The sequence below is a fragment of the Cetorhinus maximus genome, chromosome 12 (assembly GCF_964194155.1).
Source record: "Cetorhinus maximus chromosome 12, sCetMax3.hap1.1, whole genome shotgun sequence".
NCBI classification, from domain to species: domain Eukaryota; kingdom Metazoa; phylum Chordata; class Chondrichthyes; order Lamniformes; family Cetorhinidae; genus Cetorhinus; species Cetorhinus maximus.
In genome coordinates, this window is record NC_135890.1 from 58632646 (window position 1) to 58659570 (window position 26925).

The 26925-nt window shown below is 41.7% G+C and overlaps 1 protein-coding gene across 2 annotated transcripts in view; it reads right to left on the reverse strand.

Annotated features, from left to right (window-relative positions):
• Window positions 1-26925, reverse strand: part of fgd6 (FYVE, RhoGEF and PH domain containing 6) — a 148471-nt gene that overhangs the window by 22310 nt on the left and 99236 nt on the right. For both annotated transcript variants that reach the window (XR_013578160.1, XM_078553694.1), the window contains exons 15-16: window positions 20935-21034; window positions 2779-2925 (exon numbers count right to left, since the gene is read on the reverse strand). Coding sequence is in view for 1 of the 2 variants with exons in the window: in XM_078553694.1 (XP_078409820.1) it covers window positions 2779-2925; window positions 20935-21034 (247 nt within the window). In the remaining variant the exon portion in view is untranslated. The remainder of the gene's footprint in view (window positions 1-2778; window positions 2926-20934; window positions 21035-26925) is intronic.

Consider the following 26925-nt stretch of genomic DNA (forward strand, 5'->3'; position numbering starts at 1 on the left):
GATAACGGAGGAAAACACTCCCCACCATCACCCCTTGTGGAAAATGTCACCAAAGAATTCAGACTAAAAAACCCAAATGTGTGTAAAAATATAGTGAAGCAAGATTAAATCAACAGCAAGTTACAAAATATTGTTCGCTTAAACTGTTTTCCATTAATCAAAATAAAGCCCTTTTTTGTCAGTCCAACCCTGACATTGTCATTAGACCTGCTGACAAGGGTAACGGTGCTGTTGTTTGGTTAACAGATCTCTACCTCGCAGAGGTTGATCAGCAAATCTTCAACATCTCCTTGTACCTGTCCGTGCCTCACGAACCCATGAGCCAACATCAAACCATCGTTTTCCAGGCTTTCCCTCCTCTGGAGATCTTCCTCTTGCCATGTGGCCTCAAAATCTTGGAAGTTGTCCAATCTCTTACAGCCTGCTCCTATCTCTTTCTCATGATCCACAGATAGGACTGCCCTGGTAGAGCCACTGTTTCAGCCTGTCCTTGTCCCACTGAAGGAACGGATTTCCTTCCTATCACAACTATCTTTTCGCCTCTGGTCCAGTCTCTTCCAACCTACATCTGAGACTATTCCGATGCCCTCTGCCACTTTTCCAGTTTTAAGAATGCAAGGAATAGGAAGCGTAGACCATTGAGCCTGCTCCGCCATTCAATGCGATCATGGTTGATCTTTGGTTTCAACTTCATTCTCCCACCCACTCCTCAATCCCTTGATTCCGAGAGAATAAAAACCTATTTCAGCCTTAAATATATTCAATGATGGAGCATCCACAACCCTCTTGGGTAGAAAATTCTGAAGATTCACAACGCCGAGTGAAGAAATTGCTCCTCATCTCAGTCTTAAATGATTGGCCCCTTATCCCGAGGCTGAGCCCTCATGTTTTAGATTCCCCAGCCAGGGGAAAGAATCTCTTGGTGTCTATCCTGTCAAGTCCCTTCAGAATCTTGTATGTTTCAATGAATCATCTCTCAGTCTTCTAATTTTCAAAGAATATAGGCCCAATTTACTCAGTGCCTCATACTAGGACATGTCTCTCATCCCAAGGTCAAATTTAGTGATCCTTCGCTGTACTGCCTCCAGTGCAACTATATCCTTCCTTAAATATGGAGACCAAAGCTGCACACAGTACACCAGGTGTGGTCTCGCCAAAATCTTGTACAATTCTAGTAAGACTTCTTTATTATTGTACTCTAATAACCTTGCAATAAAGGCCAACATGCCATCTGCTTTCCTTACTGTTTGCTGTACCTAATGCCAACATTGTGCCCCTTGTCTGAGTACAGCCAAGCCCCTCTGAACAGGAAATTTTTACGAATTTCATGCCTTTTAGAAAAACTTTGCTTTTCCATTATGATGATCAAATTGAATAATCTCACACTTCCCCACACTATCCTCCATCTGCATCTTGTTGCCCATTTACTTAACCTGTCTATATCTCTTTGCAGCCTCTGTGTCCTCCTCACAGCTTACATTCCCACCTAGCTTTGTATTGTCAGCAAACTTTGTAAGACATTCACTTCCTCCAAATAAAAGGTGCTGCAATAGGAACCTATATGGATCCTAGCTATGCCTACCTTACCGTGGAATTCATTGAACATTCTTAGTGCCAATCCTACACAGGCTGACCTCCCTCACCTCTTTTTTTGAGTACATTCATGACTGTAGCAGTGCTGTCTCCTATTCTTGCTTTGAGCTGGAAAATTCCTTCAACTTTGCTTCCAATTTCTATCTCTTCCTTACCATCACATATCCATCTTTTCTATTCCCTTCCTCAACTTTTTTTTTGATTCACTCATGGGATTTGGGTATTGCAGGCAAGACCAGCATTTATGATCCATCAATAAATGTCCTGGAGAAATTTGTGGACAGCTGCCTTCTTGAATTGCTGTGGATAGACTTTTCTATCACCATTTCTGGAGATGAGCTGTCAACCAATAACTACTATATTCCATAAGCAAAATACTGTAGCTTCTGAAAATCTGAAATAAAAAAGAAAACCATGCTGGAAACACTCAGGCTAGGCAGCACCTGCGGGGAGACATATAGTTAAGATCACAAGTCAACATTAATCTTGTTTCTCTATCCAAAGGTGCTGTCTAACCTGAGTATTTCCAGCATTTTCCATTAATATTTCAAATTTCCAGCATCCGCAGTATTTTGCTTTTCAGAGAATGGTCCCTTCCGAATGCTCAACAGGTTGGAGAGGAGATGATATGTTTGGTGGTGGCATCTTGTTAGAGGTGGTTGAAATGACACATGTCAATCTGTTGAAGGTGCAGGCTGGTGGGTTGGATCTTTTTCCAGAACTGATGAAAGATCACTGATCTGAAACATTAACCTTTTCTCACTCCACAAATACTGCTAAATCTGCTGAGTATTTCCAGTATTTTCTGTTTTCATTTCAGATTTTCAGCATCCACAGTATTTTACTTTTATAAATATTTCTGAGCTGTGTTTACATAATCACATTCCTTTGTGTTCAGTCTTGCTTCATGCAAAGCACCAGCTTAACTCTGAAAGTTAATGAAACAGTGTAAGTAAACCTGATGTAACTGCATAGGCTGAATGGAAATAAATGAGGGAAAGCTTCTCATATTTATAACCAGATGCTGGTTACAAACCTATCAATCAGGAAAGAATTGAAAGGTTATTAGAGTGTCCTCTAAAGTACTGCTGGAACTTGGAAAATTGCAGCCCAATAAAAGTCACAATTTTTTGACAAATAGTAAACAATGATAAATTAATGCAAAATCTGCACCCATAAACTAACCTTTCCACATGCTCTACAATGATGCCGCCTCCAGGTAAGTGTAAAGTCACATGTGCAGATCATACACATGGTAGCACGAGGATCAGGGATCCATATGGGTGCCTTAGTGCCCAAAGGTGTATTTAGTTCTGGTTTATCTGGTTCTTCCTGGAAGAAAAGGAAGTTCATAATAACACAGAAACTATAACGCAACTAAACAATGCACATTATATGCATTAAGTAGCAACATATTAAGATGAAACAGCAAGTATATTTCTGCATCTTTTAAAACTACCTATGTTCTAGAAATGGGGTACCAAATGGCAATTAAGTACTTCCTCAATCACAGAAGGGAAATCAAAGGTCATTAAAACCCAAGATGCTCTTCTGCAATTCTGAGTAACTAACTCAAGATTCAGGAGTATCTTACTAGCTTTCAGCTATACACTAGAAAGCTCTGCTATATCTGCCTTAGCCAGAAATTAATTTTGCTCCAGCATAGATTAGATAACTGCACCACTACAATTCAGGCAGTACAGAGGCAGGAAAGCTTTTCATCTTGCAGTCATGCAGCACAATATCATGGCGATCTAGACCTGCCACCATTGTGTGAATCAGTGTTCACTGAACTTATGAACTTGGCAACTCGCGCAGTTGAGTTCAGTTTTAATGACACCAGGTATGCCCAAATAGATGGTGTTGTCATAGGATCCCGTCTAGGCCCAGATCTCGCAAACATCTTTGTTGGGTTCCATGAAAAACATGTCTTCGATGGAATGACACCTAACCTCACAGCTTACATATTTTTTTTACTATTCATTCATGCAGGCGTCGCTGGCTAGGCCAGCATTTATTGCCCATCCCTAATTGCCCTTGTTCAGAGGGCATTTAAGAGTCACCCACGTTGCTGAGAGTCTGGAGTCACATGCAGGCCAGACCAGGTAAGGACGGCAGATTTCCTTCCCTAAAGGACAACAGTGAACCAGATGGCTTTTTACGACAATTGACAATGGCTTCATGATCATTAGACTTTTAATTCCAGGTTTTTATTGAATTCAAATTCCACCATCTGTCATGGTGGGATTCAAACCCGGGTCACCAGAGCATTACCCTGGGTCCCTGGATTACTAATCCAGCAACAATACCACTACGCCATTGCCTCCCCCGAATATAGCATGTTTGCTCTATTTAAATCTACAGCTGCATGTAACAATTTCCTTACATATCTTAAACGGGTTCCATCCTGTGCTCAAATTCACCTATGAAATGGAGCAGTCAAATGAACTCCCCTTCCTTGACGTACTAGTTGAGAAATCTGCCAGGGGATTCTCTACCATGGTCTACCGCAAGCCTACCTTCACTGGTCAATATACGAATTGGGATTCTTACAGTTCCACATGCTATAAGATTGGTCTTATCAGCAACTTTGTAAATAGGGCCCGAGCCATTTGCTCACCATGCAAGCTTGATGCTGAAATAGGGCGCATCAAAGGCATCCTCCTGCAGGACAATGGCTACCCTGATCAGATAATTTTGCGATGTATATCATGCAAAATCATGAACGGGCCTAAGGCTGTCACTTCTGGCCCTGAAAAGAGCCCAGTCCACCTCAGATTAACCTGGAAGGGCAAGGTATCTTAAAACTTTGAGCAACAGGTGAAGCTAGCTGTTTCGCAGTACTACTATGCAGTGGCAACACGAGTGCTATTATGCAGTAGCCACCAACAGGATGCTGCTGTCAATCCATAAAGACACTCTGTCTATCACACAAACGAGTAATGGTGATGCTAGGTATGTAGGTTGTATGCCCCAAAAACTGGCGGATCATATCAAACAGCATGTCCCAGCCGCTGTTCACAACAGGCAGGGTACAGACTGTACCCAACCAGTCCGGGCTTGCAAAACTCAAAACACAATGTCCAACATTAAATGTGATTCTGCGATTGGACAACATTTGCTAAATAATCCTCAATGTGCTAAGAATTACGCTGACAACCAATTTAAGATTATTAGTCAGGCTCACAGTGTACAGTCATTTGCGTGTACAGGAAGCTACATATATTAATACACAGGGCCCTGTTCTTTGCAGAAAGAAAGAACATGTACATACATTGCGCCTGTTTCAGCTAAACAAAGTAAGTGACAGCCATTCAGTGACTCATTCCTTAGGACAATGCCTTGATCAATCAGGTCAAGCTGCCTGGTTTAAGTTTCAAACAATGCTTGGTAGTTAACTGTCAGTCACCATCAGCGGTGCATTCTCCATGGCAATGCTACTTGCCAACGAGTCAGCAATCTTTTCAGCATAAATTGTTGTTTTCCCCCTTATATTGGTATTCTTGCAAGCACCCTGATGAGTGCAAGATGAAAAGCTTAGACATGTCTCGTTTTTCAGCAATACTCAAGTTCTGAACTACCATGCGACTAAAGGATGAAGTCTTAGTGCTCAGAAGTCCAACCTTTTAGGAGTTGGTCCTCATTGCTCCTCCTCCATGGGTTAAAAATAAATAATTAGGAAAAGTTATTTATGAACTTTATCACACTAAGCATTCCAATATAGTCTCCTGTATTTGACACACTCGCTCAAGAGAAAACATTAGGCAGCTGAAGGTATTAGGCGACAAACTCGACATCTGTTAATTCTAATGCTTTGGAGAGATTCTGAAAGGTTCAGGAGAGCTGTTATGTCCAAAATAATTACTAAGGAATCCAATGCTTTTCTTCCAGCACAGCTCAACAACGGGCCAGGACACTGCTTTTAAAAAAATACTCAACTTCACATTTGACTAAGACCGAAGTGTGCTACTAGATTCAGATCTCACTCCCTGACAGTTGCACAAAACAGTTCACCATGTCATTTCCTTCAATTGTCCAACAATTTCATAAAATTTACAGCATAGAAGCAGACAACGTAGCCCAAATGCCAGTGTTCCTGCCACACACAAGCCTCTGCCATTCTATTTACTTAATTTCATCCTATCAACATATACTTATGGGTATAGTAATGGTGTGGTTGTGTCAATGGATTACTCAATGCAATGTCACAAAAGACTGTAAAATGCCTAATTGAAAGGCAAGGTGCAGTGCCTCAAGCTACACTGCTGGAGCAGATAACTAAAATGACACGTGATTACATTTTACTTTGTATTCCTGTACACCAGCTTTTAGTGATGTGTATAAGGGCACCAAAATCCCTTAGCTTCTCCAAAATTCCTAGTCTCCCCTAATCCATTGAGAAAACAATAGGATGCACCTTGCTTGGATTCAAAGTGCATGAACTTGTATCTCTTCACACTGAATTCCTCCTGCCACAGTTTTGTCCACTCACTTAATCTGTCTATGCTCCTTTAAAACTTCATTTTTATTCTTTTCACAGAACATGGCCAATGCTGTCTAGGCTAGCATTTTGTTGTCCCCCTCTTTGCGCTTGAGAAGATGGCCTTCTTGAACCACTGCAGTCCATGTGGTGTAGGTACAACGATATAGTTCCAAGTCAGGATGGTGTGGAGCTTGGAAGAGAACTTGCAGGTAGCTGTTTCCATGCATCTGCAGCCCTTGTCCTTCTAGGCGGTAGAGGGCGTGGGTTTGGAAGGTGCTACTGAAGGAGCCTTGGTGAGTTGCTGCAGTGCATCTTGTAGATGGTATACACTGCTGTCACTGTGCGTCGGTGGTGGAGGGAGTGGATGTTGAAAGCGGTGGATGGGGTGCCAATCAACCGGGCTTGTCCTGGAAGGTGTTGAGCTTCTTGAGTGTTGTTGGAGCTGCACTCATCCAGGCAAGTGGACAGTATTCAATCACACTCCTGATTTGTGCCTTGTAGATGTTTCTGTCCAACAGATTTATAATTACAATATGTACAATCAGCTCCATTACTAAAATTTTAGTACATGAAACAGGGACAGCAAGGTGGACAGGCTTTGGGAAGTCAGGTGGTGAGTTACTCTCTGCAGAATTCCCAGCCTCTGACCTGTTCTTGTAGCCACAGTATTTATATGGCTGTTCCAGTTCAGTTTCTGGTCAATAGTAACCCCCCAGGACGTTGATGGTATCGATTTCAGCAATGGTAATGCCATTGAATGTCAAGGGAAGGTGGTTAGATTCTCTCTTGTTGGAGATGGTCACTGTCTGGCACTTGTGTGGCTCAAGTGTTACTTTTCAATTATCAGCCCAAGCCCGAATGTTGTCCAGGTCTTGCTGCATATGGACACTGAGTGCTTCAGTATCTGAAGAGTTGTGAATGGTGCTGAACATTGTGTAATCAGTAAAGACCCCCACTTCTGATCTTATGATGGAGGGAAGGTCATTGACGAAGCAGCTGATGATGGTTGGGCCCGGGGCACTATCCTGAGGGACTCCTGCAGTGATGTGTTGGGGCTGAGATGATTGACCTCCAACAACCACAACCATCTTCGTTTGTGCTAGGTATGACTCCAACCAGTGGAGAGTTTCCCCTGATTCCCATTGATTCCAGTTTTGCTTGAGCTTCCTGATGTTACCCTTGGTCAAATGCTGCCTTGATGTCAAGGGCAATCACTGTCACCTCACAACTTGAGTTCAACTCTTTGCTCATGTTTGGATCAAGGCTGTAATGAGGTCAGGAGCTGAGTGGCCCTGGCGGAATCCAAACTCAGTGTCAGTGAGCAAGTTATTGTTGTGTAAGTGCCGCTTGATGGCACTGTCGATGACACCTTCCATCACTTTGCTGATGATCGAGAGTAGACTGATGGGGCAGTAGCTGGACTGATTGGATTTTGTAGGTAGGACATACCTGGACAGTTTTCCACATTGCTGGGTAGATGCTAGTGTTGCAGCTGTACTGGAACAGCTTGACTAGGAGTGCAGGTAGTTCTGGAGCACAAATCATCAGTAAAATTGCTGGAATGTTGTCAGGGCCCACAGCTTTTGCAGCAGCCAGTGCCTTCAGCCATTTCTAGATATCACGTGGAGTGAATCGAATTGGCTGAAGACTGGTAAATGTGATGCTGGGGACCTCAGAAGGAGGCTGAGATAGATCATCCACTTGGCACTTCTGGCTGAAGATGGTTGTAAATGTTTCAGCCTTGTCTTTTGCACTGATGTGCTGGGCGCCCCCGACATTGAGCATGGGGATATTTGTGGAGCCTCCTCCTTCAGTTAGCTGTTTAATTGTCCACCATCATTCATGACTGGATGTTGCAGGGCTTAGATCTGATCTGTTGGTTTTGGGGTCACTTAGCTCTGTCGATCACATGCTGCTTCCAATCTTTGGCATGCAAGTAGTCCTGTGCTGCATCTTCACCAGGTTGACACTTCATTTTTAGCTATGCTTGGTGCTGCTCCTGGCATGCCCTCCAGCACTCTCCATTGGATCCCCCAACTTGATGGTAATGGTAGAGTGCGGGATATGCCAGGCCATGAAGTTACAGATTATGGTTGCAAACAATTCTTTTGCCGGTGATGGTCAACAGTATCTCATGGATGTCCAATTTTGAGTTGCTAGATCTGTTTAAAATCTCTCTCATTTAGCATTGTGGTCACGCCACACAACGTGATGGAGGATATCCTCAATGTGAAGATGGGGCTTTGTCTCCACAAGGACTGTGCTGTGGTCACTCCTACCAACACTATTGTGGATAGGTGCATCAGTGACAAGTAGGTCGGCGAGGATAAGGTCAAGCAAGTTTTTCCCTCGTTGGTTCCTTCATCACCTGCTGCGCACCCAGTCTTGCAGTTATGTCCCTTAGAACTCTGTCAGCTCAGTCAGTAGTGGTGCTACCGAATCACTCTTGGTGATGGGCATTGAATTTCCCCACCCAGAGTACCTTCTGTGCCCTTGCCAATCTCAGTGTTTCCTCCAAGTGGTGCTCAACATGGAGGAATACTGATTCATCAGCTTGGGGGGAGGGGGGAGGTGGTAGGTGGCAATCAGGAGATTTCCTTGCCCATGTTTGACCTGATGCCGTAAGACTTCATGGGGTCCAGAGTCAATGCTAAGAACTCCCAGGGCAACTCTTTCCCGAGAGTATACCACTCTGCTGCCACCTCTGTTGGGTCTGTCTTGTCTGGACATACCCAGAGATGGTGATGGTGTTGTCTGGGACATTGTCTATAATGTATGATTCCGTGAGTATAACTATGTCAGACTGCTGCTTGACTAGTCTGTGGGACAGACCTCTCAATTTTGGCACAGGCCCCCAGATGTTCTTAAGGGGGACTTTGCAGAGTTGACAGGGCTTGGTTTGCCGTTGTCATTTCTGGCATCTAGGTTGATGCCAAGTGATCCGTCTAGTTTCATTCCTTTTTACAGACTCTACTGGTTGGATACAACTGAGTGGCTTCCTAGACCATTTCAGAGGGTATTTAAGAGCCAACCACATTGCTGAGAGTCTGCAGTTACATGTAGGCCAGACCAGGTAATAATGGCAGATTTCCTTCCTTAAAGGGCATTAGTGAGCCAGATGGGTTTTTACGACAATCGATAGTGGTTTCATGGTCACTATAACTGAGACTAGCTTTTTAATTCCAGATTCATTCCAGGTCCTATCTGTATAGCTTATTGTGCCTCCCAACTTAATGTTAGCTGCAAACTTGAATGTACAATTCTCTATTCTTTATCAAAGTCATTGCTATATACAATGAACAGCTGGTGCCCCAATAAAGTTTCCCAGGAAAACAACACGTACTACATCCTATCAGGGAATGTTCCCTTTATCTCTACTTTGTTTCCCAACCAATTACGATCCATATCACAAGATCATCTCCAATTATGCACACTTACATTTTTACTAATAATCTCTTGTTCCGAAATGTATTAAATGCCTTCACAAAGTACATACAGAGCACATAATCAAGGCTGATTCTTGCAGTATTGTCAGTTACCATCTTTCAGAAGAAATCTGAGGTTCTGCCTGCTCTCAGGTGAACGTAAAACATACCATGGCACTTTTTGAAGAGTTCTCCCTGGATGCAGGCCAAAATTTATTCTTCAACCTAACATCACTAAAACAAATTGAGTTATTTATTTCATTGCAGTTCTTGGGATTTTACTATGCACAACTTGGCTGTCACATTTCTCTACATTACAATGCTCTAAATATTTTAACCGACAGGACCCGGGAGGGGAACAAAAACAGCTATCCATCCACCATGTATGCAGGGATGAGAGTGGGTGAAGACAAAAGGTCAAAATGTTTTGGGACTAGGAATCATGTACACATCATAACGCAAAGTAGCAACGTCACTGCAGCATGGGGGGCCGTGAAATAAGAGCACTTTTAGGATCTGTAGTGAAATACAAATAGCTTGAGGCCACTTCAAATGGGTAGAAACATTAGTTTTTCCTTTGTTTCCCTTCTATTACCGTCAAGATTGTAGACCAATGCACTTGCATCAAATTACCAAAGTGGCCTCAGCATTACAGCATTCAGTGCAGTTAGTGCATGTGATACAGGATGAAGTCCATACGAACACAGAACATGACCTTGATGGATTATGTACAACCATCCCTTGTTTAGCGCTCACCCTAATGTGTTCCTAAAAAAAAGTGTGCTAAACAAAAACATGCTAAATGAAGATCACTTTCTCACATGTAATAAGGGTGTTTTACGTACCTGGCTTGTAATTTTTACATTAAAAAACCATTATCTGCCTTGAACCTAACTAGCCCAAAAGTCCTCTTAATGACTCTTACTGACTCGAGATCTCTTACCGACATATGTTACAATCCCCGTAGAGATCGATAACTTTAAAAAAGGTATTTGAATTCCCAGTGACTGGCTTCAAGGAATTGCATGACAATATTTCAAGTTTTAAGACTTTTAACATAACAAGCAAACTAAAAGCAACATTGGCTAAACATTACTTAGTAGGCAACTAATACTGTAAACTACAGAAAAGATAACCCTTAATAATGTCCAAATGGAACCGATAACCTACAGCGCACATAAATTTTACAGCACGCTTTCCACAGATTTTCAATCCAAAGTCACTCCCAGCTTCCAACAGCTTCATGTCTCCCCATTTCATTGAGTTGTTACACCCAGTGAATGTCAAAGGTCCTCTCAAAATTATTGAACCGACTTTCAGCTGTAAGGCCCACTCCAGCATTTCTTCTCCCGGCTTCACCAGGGAAAATCTTCCAGTGTCCTTAAATTGCTGCAGGTTCCTTCTCTTTCCCCAGCTTTCTGTCTGGTAGCTAACAGAGAAAACAGCCTTGTCCTTTTGCAGATCACAATGGCTGCTGTTTCCTGGTTTCTCTCTCTCTCTCTGTTCCTGTTCAGTCTCAGACAGAAAGTCAGCAATAACAGAACATCTGCTTCTGCCTTTGTTTTCAGGTGCAAAACCTGGCACGTGCATTTCAATAGCATAGGACCTGGACCCCGGTCCCCATGGTAACTAAGCCACAAAAGTTTGTCGTTGGGCAGAACTCATAATAGACCACATGACTCTCTTCATGACTCCATTTTACCTTAAATTAAAGAGACAGCCCAAAACATAATCATCCTATAAAACCTCAGACTCTAACATGCTGCCCCCGCCCCAGCCACTGAAAGATGAAAAATTACTGTGGTACAACACTACCAAAATATAACATTAACATTAAACGCTTTAACAACACTTACTATATACATCACAGGTAATATTCTTCCCCTTGTTGTCACATTTCATTATTAAACAGTCTTTCTTGGCACCATTTTAAGGCTCAACCCAGCACATCCAATCTCATGTGGCAAATTAAGTTTTAAAGTTTGGTTTATGAGAGTTCTTAGAATTCCAACTTTCTTTCAAACAACAGTTCATTTTACTGCCAATGGCTTCATTTTTCATCATTTGTTGTAGTAAATCTCCTTTCTCATTGCAAGTAGGTTTTACAGATTTTCCATGTCCTGGGTCAGAATACTGTATAGTTGATTTGGTTTGGTTAACTTTGTCGTTGTTTTCTGACACCCCATCCTGATTCAGTAACTCCCTTTATTCTTTAATTTCATACACTACATAGTCACCAGGGTTTTGACCTTTTAACTGTCTTGGAATTATTCAGTGGAGGTTTTAACTCCTGATCACCATTCTCTTTCGTGACTGCTGGCTTTCTAAAGTCCAAGCCTGTAAAGAAAGTCTCAACCAGCCATACAGCTGCTCTTGTTGCTGTCCTCCTGTTTAAATACTGGATTACTTTTATCTTTAAGGTGATTCACATGAATTAAACTGTGTGTTTAACACTGCCTCCCCCTGTGCAAGCCGTTCATTCTTTTGCTGAGTAAAATCCTCCTTATCTACCTCATTAAGGTTATGTCAATGCTCAGATAAAAAAATCTTGACATTCCTTTTCAGTCGGTTCACAAATTCTTTTTAATTCTTTTTGTTTGTTGCTTTCCCACTCAATACAAACTTTCTCCAGTTCCCATCTTGCAAGAGTGATTGTTTCACCATTTTGAAGTTTTAATTGGCGTTTAAGAACATGAATCCTTTCTCGTAGCTCTATGGTATCAGTATTAGTTATAGCGGAGTCTTCTGATGTTAAAGCAGTGCTTTCCTTCATTCCATCATCAGCTTTGAGGTCAGCTGCTGTCTGTTTTGACAACTCTTGCCCAGGATCTGTCTGCAGGTTTAACTCAGAAAGCTTTACTTTGTTTCCAGCTGTTAGTAGTTCTTTGTCATCAGTCTGATGTTCCAATGTCTCTTTAACTTCAGCAGTCTGAGCTTTTGACTCTTTGAACACATCCTTCATTGAAACAGTAATTTCCACAGACGGCTCACAGAGATTCAAGGATTTCTGCTCCTCATTTTATTTCTTCTGTACGTTTTCAATTTCAACAGTTCCACTGTACTTGGCTGACAGCACTAGAGACAGCAGCACTTTACCTCCAGCAAGGTAATTTCCTCGTACAAAATCAATACCATTAATAGGCAACTTCGACATAATTACAACTACAATACCAGAAAAATACCACATTTTACATTATCTTCATGCAGCGGAGCACTTAAATAATCTATATTAATCCCCATAATCAATACATTCTGAAATAGCGTACCTTCTAGAGGCAGTTTGCCTTCACCTACCGCCAGTGATTGGGTGACCCCCTATCTCTAAGTATGTTACTTTGTTTTCCTGCTTTACCAGACAAAAGTGTGAAAACTTCAACCTTGAATACAAAATTTTAACAATTCTATATATTCTATGGTTTTTATATTTTCTACGTTTTTACAATAGTAAATAGATTCAAAGCTATTGGTTTGTCATAAATGCCACCTACTGCTACAACATTTTCTGCAGTCACACTAGACACTCCCACACATGCCACAGTTTTAGCTTTTTATTTCCAACACACTTCCTTAGCGTGTCCTCTTGAATCATACTTATCCTCCACACTGTCTTTTTTATTACTCTGAAGAGTATCTGTCTTTTAATTTCTGCTATATTTCTCACTGCAACAAGTGTTCTGTTCATGATCAGATCTCTCCAGTTTCTGGTTGGGTTTGCAAACAATGGTCTGCTGCTACTCAGATGTTGGTGAGACAATTCATAGTCATCAGCCAAACACAGCAGCTTCTCTTACCTTGAAAATATTATGGTCTTCTAGGTGCGACCCTATTCCTCAAGGGTCACTGTTTTAAAATTCTTCCAATAACATTACCTCTAAGGTTTTCAAAATCTTGCTCAATCTTCATTATTCTATTCCATCAATCAAATATCATTTCCTTTTCTCTAGTAAATTCCACAGAAGTCTGATTCTGTTTCTTCCCTAGATTTCTAAACTTTTGTTTGTAAACTTCTGGCACAAACTCATATGCATTCAGAACAGAATTCTTCATAATCTCTAGATTGCATATCTGAAAGTAATGGAGTACATTTCTAATGCTTTTCCCACAAACACACTTTGCAATAAAATTGTCCAACTTTCCTTCTGGCATTTTAACTTTGTAGCAATTTTCTCAAACGCAAAATAAATTTCAACTCCTTCCTCAGTGAATTTGGGCAGTAGGCGAATATTACTTGCCAAATCAAAAACTGAAGTTAAATCATCATCAAATTTGCCTGCTACCCCCTGTTCGCATTATCAAAGTCTTTCTCTGTCCAGTTCAAATTTCCTGGCTTCTCTCTCTCTCTTTGTAAGTGTCCTTTTCTTTGGAATTTTAATTCAAGTTTTGCATTTACCTTTCGTTTTCCTCTGGATTCAGATCCCGCAAGAACTGGGAACTTTTAACTTTAAGAACCTTTAACAAGGTGTTTGAATTCCTAATGACCGACTTAAAGGAACTACACGGCAAGATTTCAAGTTTTAAGACTTGTACTGCAACAAGCTAAAAGCAGCATTGACTAATCATTACTTAGTAGGCAACTAATACTCTAAACTACAGAAAAGACAACTTGAACAATACCTCATGCTGCATATATAGTTTACAGCACGCTTTACACAGAATCGCAGTCTTTTCAGGAAACCGTCCAAAGTCGCTCCCAGCTTCCAACAAGTTCACGTCTCCCTGTTTTGCTGAGTTACATTCAGTCACTGTCCAAGATCCACTCCTTCAGGCTTTTGAGAAGTCCTGAGCCAACATTGAGCAGTAAGACCGAGTTCAGTGGGAAGTCCTAGCTCCTTGACTACTGACCGATGATGTGTGCATAAATGCCACCAGCTGCAGTTACTTGAGCTCTGAGTTTCGGAGCTTGAACGGTAGCTGGAGGCACTGAGGTGCATCCACAAGGCTGAGAGTTTTGTGGATAGCATGTTTTTAGACGTGGTCACCCCACAGCTTACGGAATTGCAGACAGAGAGGGAGTGGGTGACCATCGGTCAGAAGAAAAGATGTCAGGCAGGTAGTCAGAATATCCCCAGGGTGCATCTCGCTTGAGAACCGTTTTTCTGTGTTGGAAAATGGTGAGAGTGACGGTTCCTCTGGGGAGTGCAGCCACGCTCATGGCACTATGAGTGGCTCAGCTGCACAGCAGGGGAGGAAAAAGAGGGGAAAAGCAATAGTGGTAGAAGACTCGATAGTAAGGGGAACAGACAGGCGTTTCTGCGGCCGTAGACCTTGGTGTGCATGTCCACCGGTCCCTTAAGGTAGCGGGACAGGTAGATAAGGTGGTTAAGAAGGCATATGGGATACTTGCCTTTATTAGCCGAGGCACAGAATATAAAAGCAGGGAGGTTATGATGGAACTGCATAAAACACTGGTTAGGCCACAGCTAGAGTATTGCGTGCAGTTCTGGAATCCGCATTATAGGAAGGATGTGATTGCACTAGAGAGAGTGCAGAGGAGATTTACCAGGATGTTGCTTGGGCTGGAGAGTTTTAGTTATGAGGAGAGATTGGTTAGACTGGGGTTATTTTCCCTGGAGCAGAGGAGATTGAGAGGGGACATGATTAAGGTGTATAAAATTATGAGGGGCATAGATAGGGTAGACAGGAAGAAACTTTTCCCCTTGGAGGAGGGATTAATAACCAGGGGGCATGGATTTAAGGTAAGGGGCAGGAGGTTTAGAGGGGATGCGAGGAAGAATTTTTTCACCCAGAGGGTGGTGGGAATCTGAAAGGGTGGCAGAGGCAGAAACCCTCATAACATTTAAGAAGTATTTGGATGTGCACTTGCGATGCCATGGCATACAAGGCTATGGGCCTAGTGCTGGAAAATGGGATTAGAATAGTTAGGTACTTGTTTGACCGGTGAAGATTTGATGGGTCGAAGGGCCTTTTTCTGTGCTGTAGACTGCTATGACTCTATGATTCCAGTGATTTATTTTCCTGGCCTTGCCAGGGATAATCTTCCAGTGTTCCCAAATTACTGCGGGTTCCTTCTCTTTGACCAATGGGCAAGCATTCTCCAGCATTCTGTAAGGCAGCTAAGAGAGAAAGCAGCCTTGTCCCTCTGCGGGCTTTAGCAGCTTTCATTCCTCATCTTTCTATTCCTGTTTAAAGTCTCAGACAGAAAATCTGCTTTTGCCTTTGTTTTCAGCTGTTAGACCTGGCAAATACATTTCAATAGCACATAACCTAGACCGCTGATTCCCATGGTAACTAAGTCACACTAAGTTGTTGAGCAGAGCTCATAGGAGATCACATGCCTCACTTCATTACTTCACTTTACCTTAAGCAGGCAGTCCAAAACATAATTATCGTACAAGACTTTGGACTCGTAACATTTAATAGCTCAAGAGCTAACTCATAACTCAAGAGTTCTTAATAACTTAGGAACTACTTCTAATTACTTCCTGCTCCCCACTCCCTGCCTCTCTCGACCCTCCTGTTCACTGTTTCCCTCTCCCGACCTTCCTGCACACCATTTTCCTCGCTCAGCCCTCCCGTTCACTATTTTCCTCTACCGACCCTCCTGCTCACCATTTTCCTCTCCCGACCCTCCCACTCGCTGCTTCCTTCTCCCAATCCTCCTGCTCACCATTTTCCTCTCCCGACCCTCCAACTTGCTGATCCCCTCTCCTGAACGTTTGCTGTCCTGTAAGCAAGGGGTCAGGGATGGAAGAGGCAAGTGGGAGGGCCAGGGCATGGAAGTGGCAAGTGGAAGGACATGGGGAGGGAAGCACTAATTTGTTTTTTAAAAAGATTGAGTATGTTCAGTAACCACACTAAAACAAAAATGCGCCATTAGAATGCCTTTTAAATGAGGGGTACTTTCGCAAAGGGAAACTAAGGGCTCTGGAGAGGGGATGTCAGAGGTCAGAAAAAATACTTCAAAGGGATGAATTCCATAATCAAAAAGTCAGAATTCCACCTAAACGTGGAAATTTTCTGTCCTTATAAATGTACATATATGGGTTGCAGGTGAGGATAGCATTGGACTTCTCTGATTCCTCTACTTGAATAGTCTGCCAACCACCATTCAAATGAAGAATGGCCAACTGGTTGAGGAACCAGCAAACTACCACTACCCAATAAGTATCAGAGTCTTTAAGCAATGGGAGAAAACTTGAGCTAGTATATGTCAGTTCTGTACATATCAAAAGAAGCAAAGAATCTGCACAAAATCCTTTATCAGGTTTGATTAACTGATAAAATAAGTAGATGCCATTGACAGATTTTGCAGAGACAAATGAGCAGAGATTAAAGGAAAATGGCAGCAAGTGGGAAGAGGCAGCTCATAAGAGGAAGCTCCTATGGGGTATAAATGCTGCAGTTGGGCCAATGGCCTGATTATGTTCTGTTGATTCAATGTATTGTATGTAACAGATAAAGATGGTCAATGTTGATTATTTGAAAAAGATTGGAAGCTGAGCAAAAATCATTCGATAAGTTTAGATTTTCAAAATTCCTGACTAAATGATTGCTAGTTAAGACAGTTCTATAAACAATTTGCACTATGGTCAACACACTTCAAATTGTGATACTTGAACTTCAAAGAAACAGAGTTCTTGAAAAAAAATCCACACTTGGCCTCCCTTTGTTTAGTTTTTGGCTTTTGTATTGAAACTGTCACTTTGCTCAATCATTGATGTTATTGATTCCCAGAAGCAAGATCTGTAATGCAGCGCATATACAGACTGCGCCCCCGGCCCCTACTCCCTGCTCCCCCCTATAATCGGAGATCTTCGCTGAGGGCTGGCTGGAAATCAGGAGTGACGTTTTTGGCCAGGCCTGCTAGAAACCAGAAGTGATGTTTCCGGCTATCCAGCTATAGATTTGAAATGCGCGCAGGCACAGCAAGGGCTGTTGGGGCGAGGGGAGGTTCAGTGTGAGTGGAGAGAAGTCTGCGACGGCGGCAGAGAGGGGTGGTTACGTGGGAAGCCCCGGAACATCGGAGAAACGCAGGCCCCGGAATTCGGTGGCATTGGTGGGGCCCCAAGGCCTGGAGGAGGGGGGTGAGAGCCCTCTGAGGGTGGGGGGTGGAGTTGGTTAGCTAAGGGGTGATATAGAGCGGGGGTATTGGAGGCATGCTTTTCACAACTCGGGAGAAAAGAGCTTATTTGTGACACTGATTTCTTAAATCAATACAATTCATACCTTCAGGAACCAAGAATGGCTGGTGCAGCAAAGTTTGCTTGCGTCCGATTCCTGGATGATAAGCAAGTCTGCAGGATTGTGTCAATTAGAGAGGAGATCAAAAAGTGTGGTGCCAAGAGCCACCATGACCACCATGACTCAAAGGCGTACAAGGTAAGGTGGGTCCAGGCGAGCGTCAGCTGCTCGATTGATGGCGATTTAGAGAAGGAGAGCCGGTTGCAGGGGATGCCTTTTATAAGGCACAGATCCGTTTGCTTAGAGGTACATTTCAATGAAAAGGCTGAAACTTTGCGCTCACGGCTGTTACAAATTAAGTGTGTAGTTGAGGTTTTCTTTCTTCGTCTGCAGAGTCCCGCGAAGGCCTCAAGGAGCAGAAGGAATCAACACGCATGCAAATCCTAAATTTGGGATACTAATGCAGAATGACATCAGTGCCGACGATGTAGCCCTTGCAACCGTTCAAGCGAAGAGGGCATTGAAAGATGCTACTGCGACCAGGGTACATGTGAAGCTCGCTACTCATTGTTTATCATCATCTTTGCTAATATTCTATTCTCACAGACCTGTATGAACAATTATGTGCCTAAAAGCAAATAGTGCACAGAACTTGTATGCCTTCTCACATCGAAAATGTCAACAACCTTGTTAACATCTAATTCCTTTTTTCCAATAGAACGACAAGATTGCCTGTGCAATGCAAGAAGCTGAGAAGCGTGATGTCCCAACAGTTAGTGATCAAGAGTAATAAAGCTAGTACTTCCGGGGCAGCAATGCAGCTGGAGGGTTCTGCAGAAACTGCCCAGAACTGTGAAAAGCTACTGACTGTCCAGAAGCTGGAGGTAGAGAAGCCAGCCCTCGGCCAGCAGTATCTGGAGGCAGACAAGTTAGCCCTGCAGCAGAATCTGGAGGAGTTTTCTGGGATCAATCAAAGTCTCCAGGAAAAGTTGGAGTTCGAGCTATCGAGGCTCAACTGCAGGCTCCAGGACCAATTTTTCAGCACCTGCACGCAGAGTAATATGCATTTAGATAACTGCAACCCTTATCCAACAGCTATCTTAGCTGAGGAGTCATTATAAGCTTAACTTTTACTCTTGCTTTCTATTACAGCCTGAGGACCTCAGCAATCATTGTGGGGACACTGCAGCTCATTACCATGCCTTGCGGAGCAACAGGCCTGCACAAATTGAAGCCACACCCACATTTATTCACACAGCTGGGGAAGCACACGTGCGGAGGTTCTTTACACTCCTATAGATATACACTCCATGATTCACTGAATGTTCCAGATAAAAACTGTGCCGGTTCACACACAAAACATCCTTCAAAGTGATTGCTATCTCAGGGGGTGATATATGTATCATCTTCATTCATGCAGTCTGTATATGCACTGTATACAGATCTTGCACGCAGAACACTGATATGTTCCTTTTTGTCCCTCTACAGGTTCAACTGCAGGGAGGTCTGGAGCTCAGTGAGCAGTGGTCAATTTTCCTTTTTTGGTTTGTTTTTCGCTATTTGTATAACTTTAACTGTTTCACTGAATCAATGCTTATGTTTTCCCTATTCCTTCTCCACCTGCAGCATGTTTCACTCATCATTGAAGAAGGGGTTCAGCAAGGAGGTCTACAAAGCAAAGCAAGCTGGTCAGTTATATAACAGAGAAAATAATGGATCTGAACCGTGAGCAAAAATGGCCTGAAATCAATCAGCATTTTGATACTGTGCATGAGTTATTTGTGTTTCCTCACTTCTTTTCCAGGAATAAAGTTGTTGATCCTTTACTGAAACCTTCATTGAGTTTTCTTTGCCTGTGATCAACGAGGAATTTTAATTTTGTATGCTTGGTATTTTTCATAATAAAATTTGCACTTTTTACGCATTCTTTTTTATCGAGTATTTTGTCTGACCTGCAAAATCCCACTTATTAATCTTGAGCATTCCCATCCACATTGGAAGGAGGAGTTGTAATGACATCAGTTGATGCTCATCAGCAATAAATGTGATAAATGAATATATATAACAATAAATATAAATACAATATAAAGCACAGCGCATAAACTAGAAAACTAACCAGTTCGGACCAGTAGAAACTGTATTAGTATTACTGGCATCACCAGTTGGCTTACTGGCACCATTACCAGTATTAACTGGCAATTTAGACAGGAGCACCAATTCTGAACTGTTCTTATTTCCCTGTTCAGAAATGGTTCCAGCTGGTATCCGTATTACTGGAACTTCCTTCTGGGAGGCAAGCTGGCACTTCCTATTAACTGGACTGAGACTACACGCACCAAGTAATCTAGGATAACACGCCCTAGGTGAACAATAAACCTATTTAGGATTTCCACTGTGCATCTGTGTTATTTAGGAAGACAATTAACAGCAATCGTGCCAGACACTTTGATAGCAAATTAAGCTAGCAGGCTTAGTCACCAAAACAGTAATTTAAAGCAGCAAGCAGTAACCACAAGCTGTTGAAGCCAGCCCATACAACAACTTTGAACCAATTCATTAAAGAGTTAAACAGACAAGCGATTCAACCCCATTACTTTGAAAGATCTATAAATGAATTTTCAAACAAATAATACTTCTTGAAAAGGGAGAGGCTGTCTGATCTGTATCTGTTATACTGTTTCTTGGAACTATGTAGATTGTTTACTCGTGGCATTGCATTTTATCTCTACACTGTCTCCAGCTATTCCAAAATTGTAACTAATTAGTATATTAACAATTATTAATTTTTACAACTATAAAATCCTTTGAGCTAGCATTGACTTTGAGAAGTCAATCTGCATAACAGAGGGAAAAGTTATTAAATTCTCAATACATTCACCATGTATAAACAGGCAGGCCTGAACATGGCAACATACAATATTTGTCAAGAATTGCAAATTGACATTGAAATACATCAATAATCTGTACCGCAGACAATGAAACCGTTCAAAACATGTGGTCTCCCTGATCAGACTAAATAGATGCCAACTGCTCACCACAACTTTTTAATCAAAATATCAGTATATAAGAACTCTGTTCTACCAGTTTCGATAGCCATCTTGCCAAAATGCTGGCCTAATAAATGTACAGCTTTCAGTTTCAGCATATTTATAGAAGTACTTGTTTTAAAAGGAAACAATTCTGTAAAGCGATGGCAAAACAAACCAGGGACAAAGTGTTTTATTTTGTTGCACCCTGTTTTATATGTTCCCCAAAATAGACTTCAAACATGAGTTTTTAATACCAACATACCTCAAGACTTTTACTTGCAGTGAATGTTATCCTTTTTTTTGTATAGTCTTCAATGGCCTTGGAAATGGCTTCTAACCATTCATCTCTTTCTGCTGCTGAACTATATATTGAAAAGAGTTAAAGTTCGGAATTAGCACAGACAAAGATAAGACACATTAAATGTAACTGAGAAAGCAGTAGATAGGATTAAGCCAACCTAATAATGAAAATTGACCTAATGTGTTACAAGCATTTTCCGTTTTTGTTTCAACCTAATGTTTTGAGATCTTTTTGAAGGATTTACTTTTCTTAGATTCCAATTCTTCATGTGATAGGTTTCAGCAGCTCAAGTTGGATGTTGGGAGGGAAAAAAATCCATCCCTACTTACTAAATATAGCTTGAATTGGAGCTTTGAAGTATCCAATCCCTGTTCACTTTTTTTCCCCCAAATCAAGATTACAACCTTGTTCAGATACATAATTAATTTTTTTCTTTCACAGGATGTGGGCTTCACTGGCTAGCCCAGCACTTTTTATTGCCCATCCCTAATTGCCCTTGAGAAGGTGGTGGTGAGCCGCCTTCTTGAACCGCTACAGTCCATGGGGTGTAGGTACACCCACAGTGCTGTTAGGAAGGGAGCTCCAGGATTTTGACCCAGCGGCAGTGAAGGAACGGCAATATAGTTCCAAGTCAGGATGGTGAGTGGCTTGGAGGGGAAGTTACAGATGGCGGTGTTCCCATGTATCAGCTGCTCTTGTCCTTCTAGAGGTTGGTAGAGGTTGCAGGTTTGGAATGTACTGTCGAAGGAGCTTGGTGAGTTGTTGCAGTGCATCTTATAGATGGTACACATTGCTGTGTGCCGGTGGTGGAGGGAATGGATGTTGGAGGTGACGGATGGGGCGCCAATCAAGCAGGCTGCTTTGTCCTGGGTGATGTTGAGCTTTTTGAGCGTTGATGGAGCTGCACTCATCCAGGCAAGTGGAGAGTATTCCATCACACTCCTGACTTTTGCCTTTTAGGTACTTCTGCCCAATGGATTTACAACTATAAAAAGCACAATTAGCTCCATTACTAAAATTTTATTACATGAAACAGGGAGAATGAATTATGAATTGTGTTTTATTGCTATACAAAGAACATTCAAATTACAAGGGGCAATACTTTTTCTTCAAAGTAATTCCTCTTTTTATAAAAGAAAAATATACAAAGCCAACATTTAACACTAACAACCCCCAAAAAATGTAATAACTGTCAATATGGAGGGCCTTTCTATTTGGCCACTCCAATGATATCAGCACCAAGATTGTCCTCTTATCTTGCAGAAACAAGAGGGGGCTCGATTTCAAGGCAGTTCAGTACCTGCCCTAGAATTTCCTGAGCCTCAGAATCCACATATTTTAATTATTTAATATGCTGTTTCAGACACGCAGGGATTTTCGGCATCACTTACATTACTAGAGTGACCAGGGAGATCACATTCAAGGCACTCACAACTGGCAATAAATTGGCAGTTTAACATATATATACTCTGCGATAGAAGTATCAAAAGGTACCGCCTCCAGGCTTCCCTTCCTCTTCAATTGTTCCTGCACTGTTTTGCACTTCCAGACATAACACTGTTTAATGTCAATCGTGTCACTACCATCAGTAATGAAAACAATTGTATCCTAGCTTCCTACTGTGAAATATCAGCACACTGCAGACATCCTGACGTGAGAAATTACAAAAGTCGTTGTAAAGGACTGCATTAAAAAAACTGTCTCATGAAGGATAAAAGGAACATATCAGCCTACTAACATAAGGACTGTTTAGAGGCAACTTGGGCCAATATTTTAATACTACCCTGAACAGTTAAGGTTAGAGTGGAGTTACTGTGCAACTGTTTGTTTTACTATACATAATCATAAGTTGCTTGCAATGTTAGAGATATAGATTTAAAGCCAAAACAACAAATTGCTATATTCATCCAGCTTGCCACTCAGTCTTTCTAAATTGAGTTTTTTTTTAAGAAAACATACGTCCAAGCTAACTATGAAGGTAAGCAAGTGCAACAACAGATGAAACAAAAACAAAGGGTCAAATTGTAAGCAAACGTTCAGGCGCATTAAAATAACAGAAGTCAATACGCATGTTTATCTTCAGAGAGAAAGCAGTAGTTTCAAAATCAGAACATATGTTGCTTCTCCTCGTGCTCAGTTTGCAACATTATTCGCAGACACCAATGAATAAGTTGAATGCCTTTCCTCTCAGCAGAGGGAAAAGGACAAAAACAAAAACAAGCTCAACACCCTTAATAAAAAAAATGTGTTTGGGGGTTTCATTAATGCGGTAAATGATCTAGTATGGGGTAATAATACATATTGCTGAAAAGAGAGACATGTTGTCAAAGCTTTTCATCTCACACTCATCAGGACAAACACAAGAATGCCAAATTTCAAACGATCGCAACAATTTATACAACAGGAGAACAGAGTACTGATTGGTTGGCAAGGTGAGTTTGATTGGCCAAGGTGTTGCTATAGAAAGCAACAGGGAACTATAGGCTCCCCAAGCTCCCAGGTAATTCAAAAAAAGGCCCAAGGCTTGAACATATTCCTTTTGTTTGCAGAGAACGGGTCCCTGCGAATGTCGCTTCCAGCAAACATAAATCAGCCATGTGACTGATTATCTTAAATTGGTTGTTAGTGTAGCTATTAGCGCACTCAGGGTTGTTCAGCAATTGCTGCCCAAATGTGGAATTGCATCCAACAGTCAACACTTTGTTTTGGGATTTGCAAGCGCGGGCTGATTGAGCATGGTCAGTACTCTGCCTATTACAAACAACTGGAGGAACATGTTGTTTAATGCAATCAGCCAATCGCTGGGATGTATGGCCTATGGACCTGGCATCACACTGGCATTGAAATTCATACATGGCATTGTTCAATTGTGGGGTAGGCAGAATGTTGTTTTGGACCGATGGCAGCATCCAGTTAGTGGAAAATACCACACATGTAACCCTTGCATGGTAGCAGTGTGAAACAGTTTGCTTAACCTGTTGTTCAAAACCTATCCAGCAAGACAACGGCTATCCTGATCAGATCATTGTTCATTGTGTTTTGTGCAAACTCACAAATGGGCCAAAGGCTGCCACTTTTGGACCTGGAAACTGCCCTGTCTACCTCAAATTACCCTGGAAAGGCAAGTACCTCAAAAATTTGAACAGGTTAAATAAGAATTCATTTATACACAGGGACCCGTTCTCTGCAAACAAGAGGAATATTTTTGAGCCTTGAGCATTTTTTGAATTACCCGGGAGCCAAACCCATCTGTACCTTTTTTCCTATGAATTATATAAATTGTTGTGATCATTTGAAATTTGGCATTCTTGATTTTGTCTTGATAAGTGAAAGACAAAAAGCTTCGATAACACATCTCTCTTTTCAAAAATATTCAAGTTCTGTACTATCAAGCAACTGTTAGTAATAAAGGACTTTTAATCATCATTCCCATTATGCATGTTATGTGTCAGAATTTTGTAGGAGCCAGGTTTGCCAGCACCTTATCTGCATGCTTTCAAAGGAAAGAAAAAGAGTTCAGCAACAATCATTCTCTGCCAACAAGATAGGTTGGCTAAATATGCAACCAGTTTGCCCAAACGCACATTTGCCAGTCAGCCATCAGTTTTGCAGTAAATCCCAGTCCTCCAAAATGTTCTCTCCCTGTAATAATCATAACTCCCCACAAGGCGCAAAAGTAAACATAATACCATTATGGGCTCATGTTCAAAAATCATCTCAAGTGAGATTTGAGCTGCGAAGCTTTCAATGAAACTACAAAGCATGAGCACTCCATAATGAGAGGAGTGCCATGTTTGGTGGAAGAACAGGAATAGGCTACTCAGCCCCTCGAGCCTGCTACTCCTTTCAATAAGATCATGGCTGATCTGATTGTAACCTCAACTCCACATTCTTGCCTACCCCCCAATAACCTTTCATCCCCTTGCTTATCAAGAATCTACCTGCCTTTGCCTTAAAATATTCAAAGACTCGGCTTCTTCTGCCTTTTGAGGAAGAGAGTTCCAAAGGTTCACAACCCTCAGAGAAAATAATTCTCATCTCTGTCTTAAATGGGCGACCCCTTATTTTTAAACAGTGACTCCAGTTCTAGATTCTGTCACACAAGGCAACATTCTTTCCACATCAACCCTGTCAAGATCCCTCAGGATCTTATATGTTTCAATCAAGTCACCTTCTCTTCTGAATTCCAGCGGATACAAGCCAAGTTTGTCCAACCTTTCCTCATAAGACAACCTGCCCATTCCAGATATTAGTCTAGTAAGCCTCTGAACTGCTTCCAACATATTTACACCCTTATATATAAACAAAAAACTGCGGATGCTGGAAATCCAAAACAAAAACAGAATTACCTGGAAAAACTCAGCAGGTCTGGCAGCATCGGCGGAGAAGAAAAGAGTTGATGTTTCGAGTCCTCATGACCCTTCAACAGAACAGAACAGTTCTGTTGAAGGGTCATGAGGACTCGAAACGTCAACTCTTTTCTTCTCCGCCGATGCTGCCAGACCTGCTGAGTTTTTCCAGGTAATTCTGTTTTTATATTTACACCCTTCCTTAAATAAGGCAACCAATACTGTAGAGTACTCCAGATGTGGTCTCACCAATGCCCTGTATATTGAAGCATAACCTCCCTCCTTTTGTATTCAATTCCCCTCGCAATAAGTGATAACATTCTATTAGCTTTCCTAAGTACTTGCTGTACCTGCATACTAGCCTTTTGCGATTTATGCAGTAGGACACCCAGATCCCTCTGAATCTGAGAGCTCCAGAATTTCTCACCATTTTCATAATATGCTTCTTTTTTATTCTTCTTGCCAAAATGGACAATTTCACATTTGCCCACATTAAATTCCATTTGCTAGATCTTTGCCCTCTCACTTAACCTATCTATGTCCTTTTGTAGCCGCCCTCCTGTCTTCTTCACGACTTACTTTCCTACCTATCTTTGTGTTATCGTCAAGTTTTGCAAGCGGTACCTTGGTCCCTTCATCCAAGCCGTTTCTATAAGTTGTAAAAAGTTGAGGCCCCAGCACTGTTTCCTGCGTTACACTACTTGTTACATTTTGCCAACCAGAAAATGACCCATTTATGCCTATTCTCCGCTTCCTGTTAGCGAGTCAATCTTCTATCCATGCCAATATGTTACCCCCTGCACCATGAGTTTTCGTTTTCCACAATAACCTTCAATGAGGCACCTTATCAAACGTCTTCTGGAAATCTAAGTTTCCTCCTCTATCCACAACACATTACAAAGAACTCCAAAAAATTGGTTAAACATGATTCCCCTTCCAAAAATCCATGTTGACTCTGCCTGATTACCTTGAATTTATTCAATTTCCCTGCTATAACGTCTTTAATAATAACTTCTAACATCTGCCCTATGACAGATGTTAAGCTAACTGGGCTGTAGTTTCCTGCTTTCTGTCACCCACCCTTCTTTTTTGAATACAGGAGTTACATTCACTATTTTCCAATCATAAAACTTTCCCCGAAACTAGGAAATTTCGGAAAATTAAAACCAACGCATCAACTATCTCATTTCTTTTAAGACCCTAAGATGAAGTCCATCAGGGCTCGGGACTTGTCAACCCGCAGTTCCAACAATTTGCTCAATATCACTTCCCCAATGATTGTAATTTTCTTGAGTTTCTCCCTCCCTTCCATTTCCTGATTTACAGCTATTTCTGAGATGTTATTGTATCCTCTACAGTGAAGGCCAATGCAAAGTACATATTCAATTAATCTATCTCCTTATTTTCCATTATTAATTCCACAGATTCACTTTCTATAGGACCAATGCTCACTTTGTTAACCCTTTTTGTTAAACATCTACAGAAACTCTTACTATCCTGTCTTTATATTTCTATCCAGCTTTCTCTTGTACTCTAATTTTCCCCTCCTTATTAATCCTTTAGTCATTCTTTGCTTATTTTTATATTCTGTCCAATCTTCCAA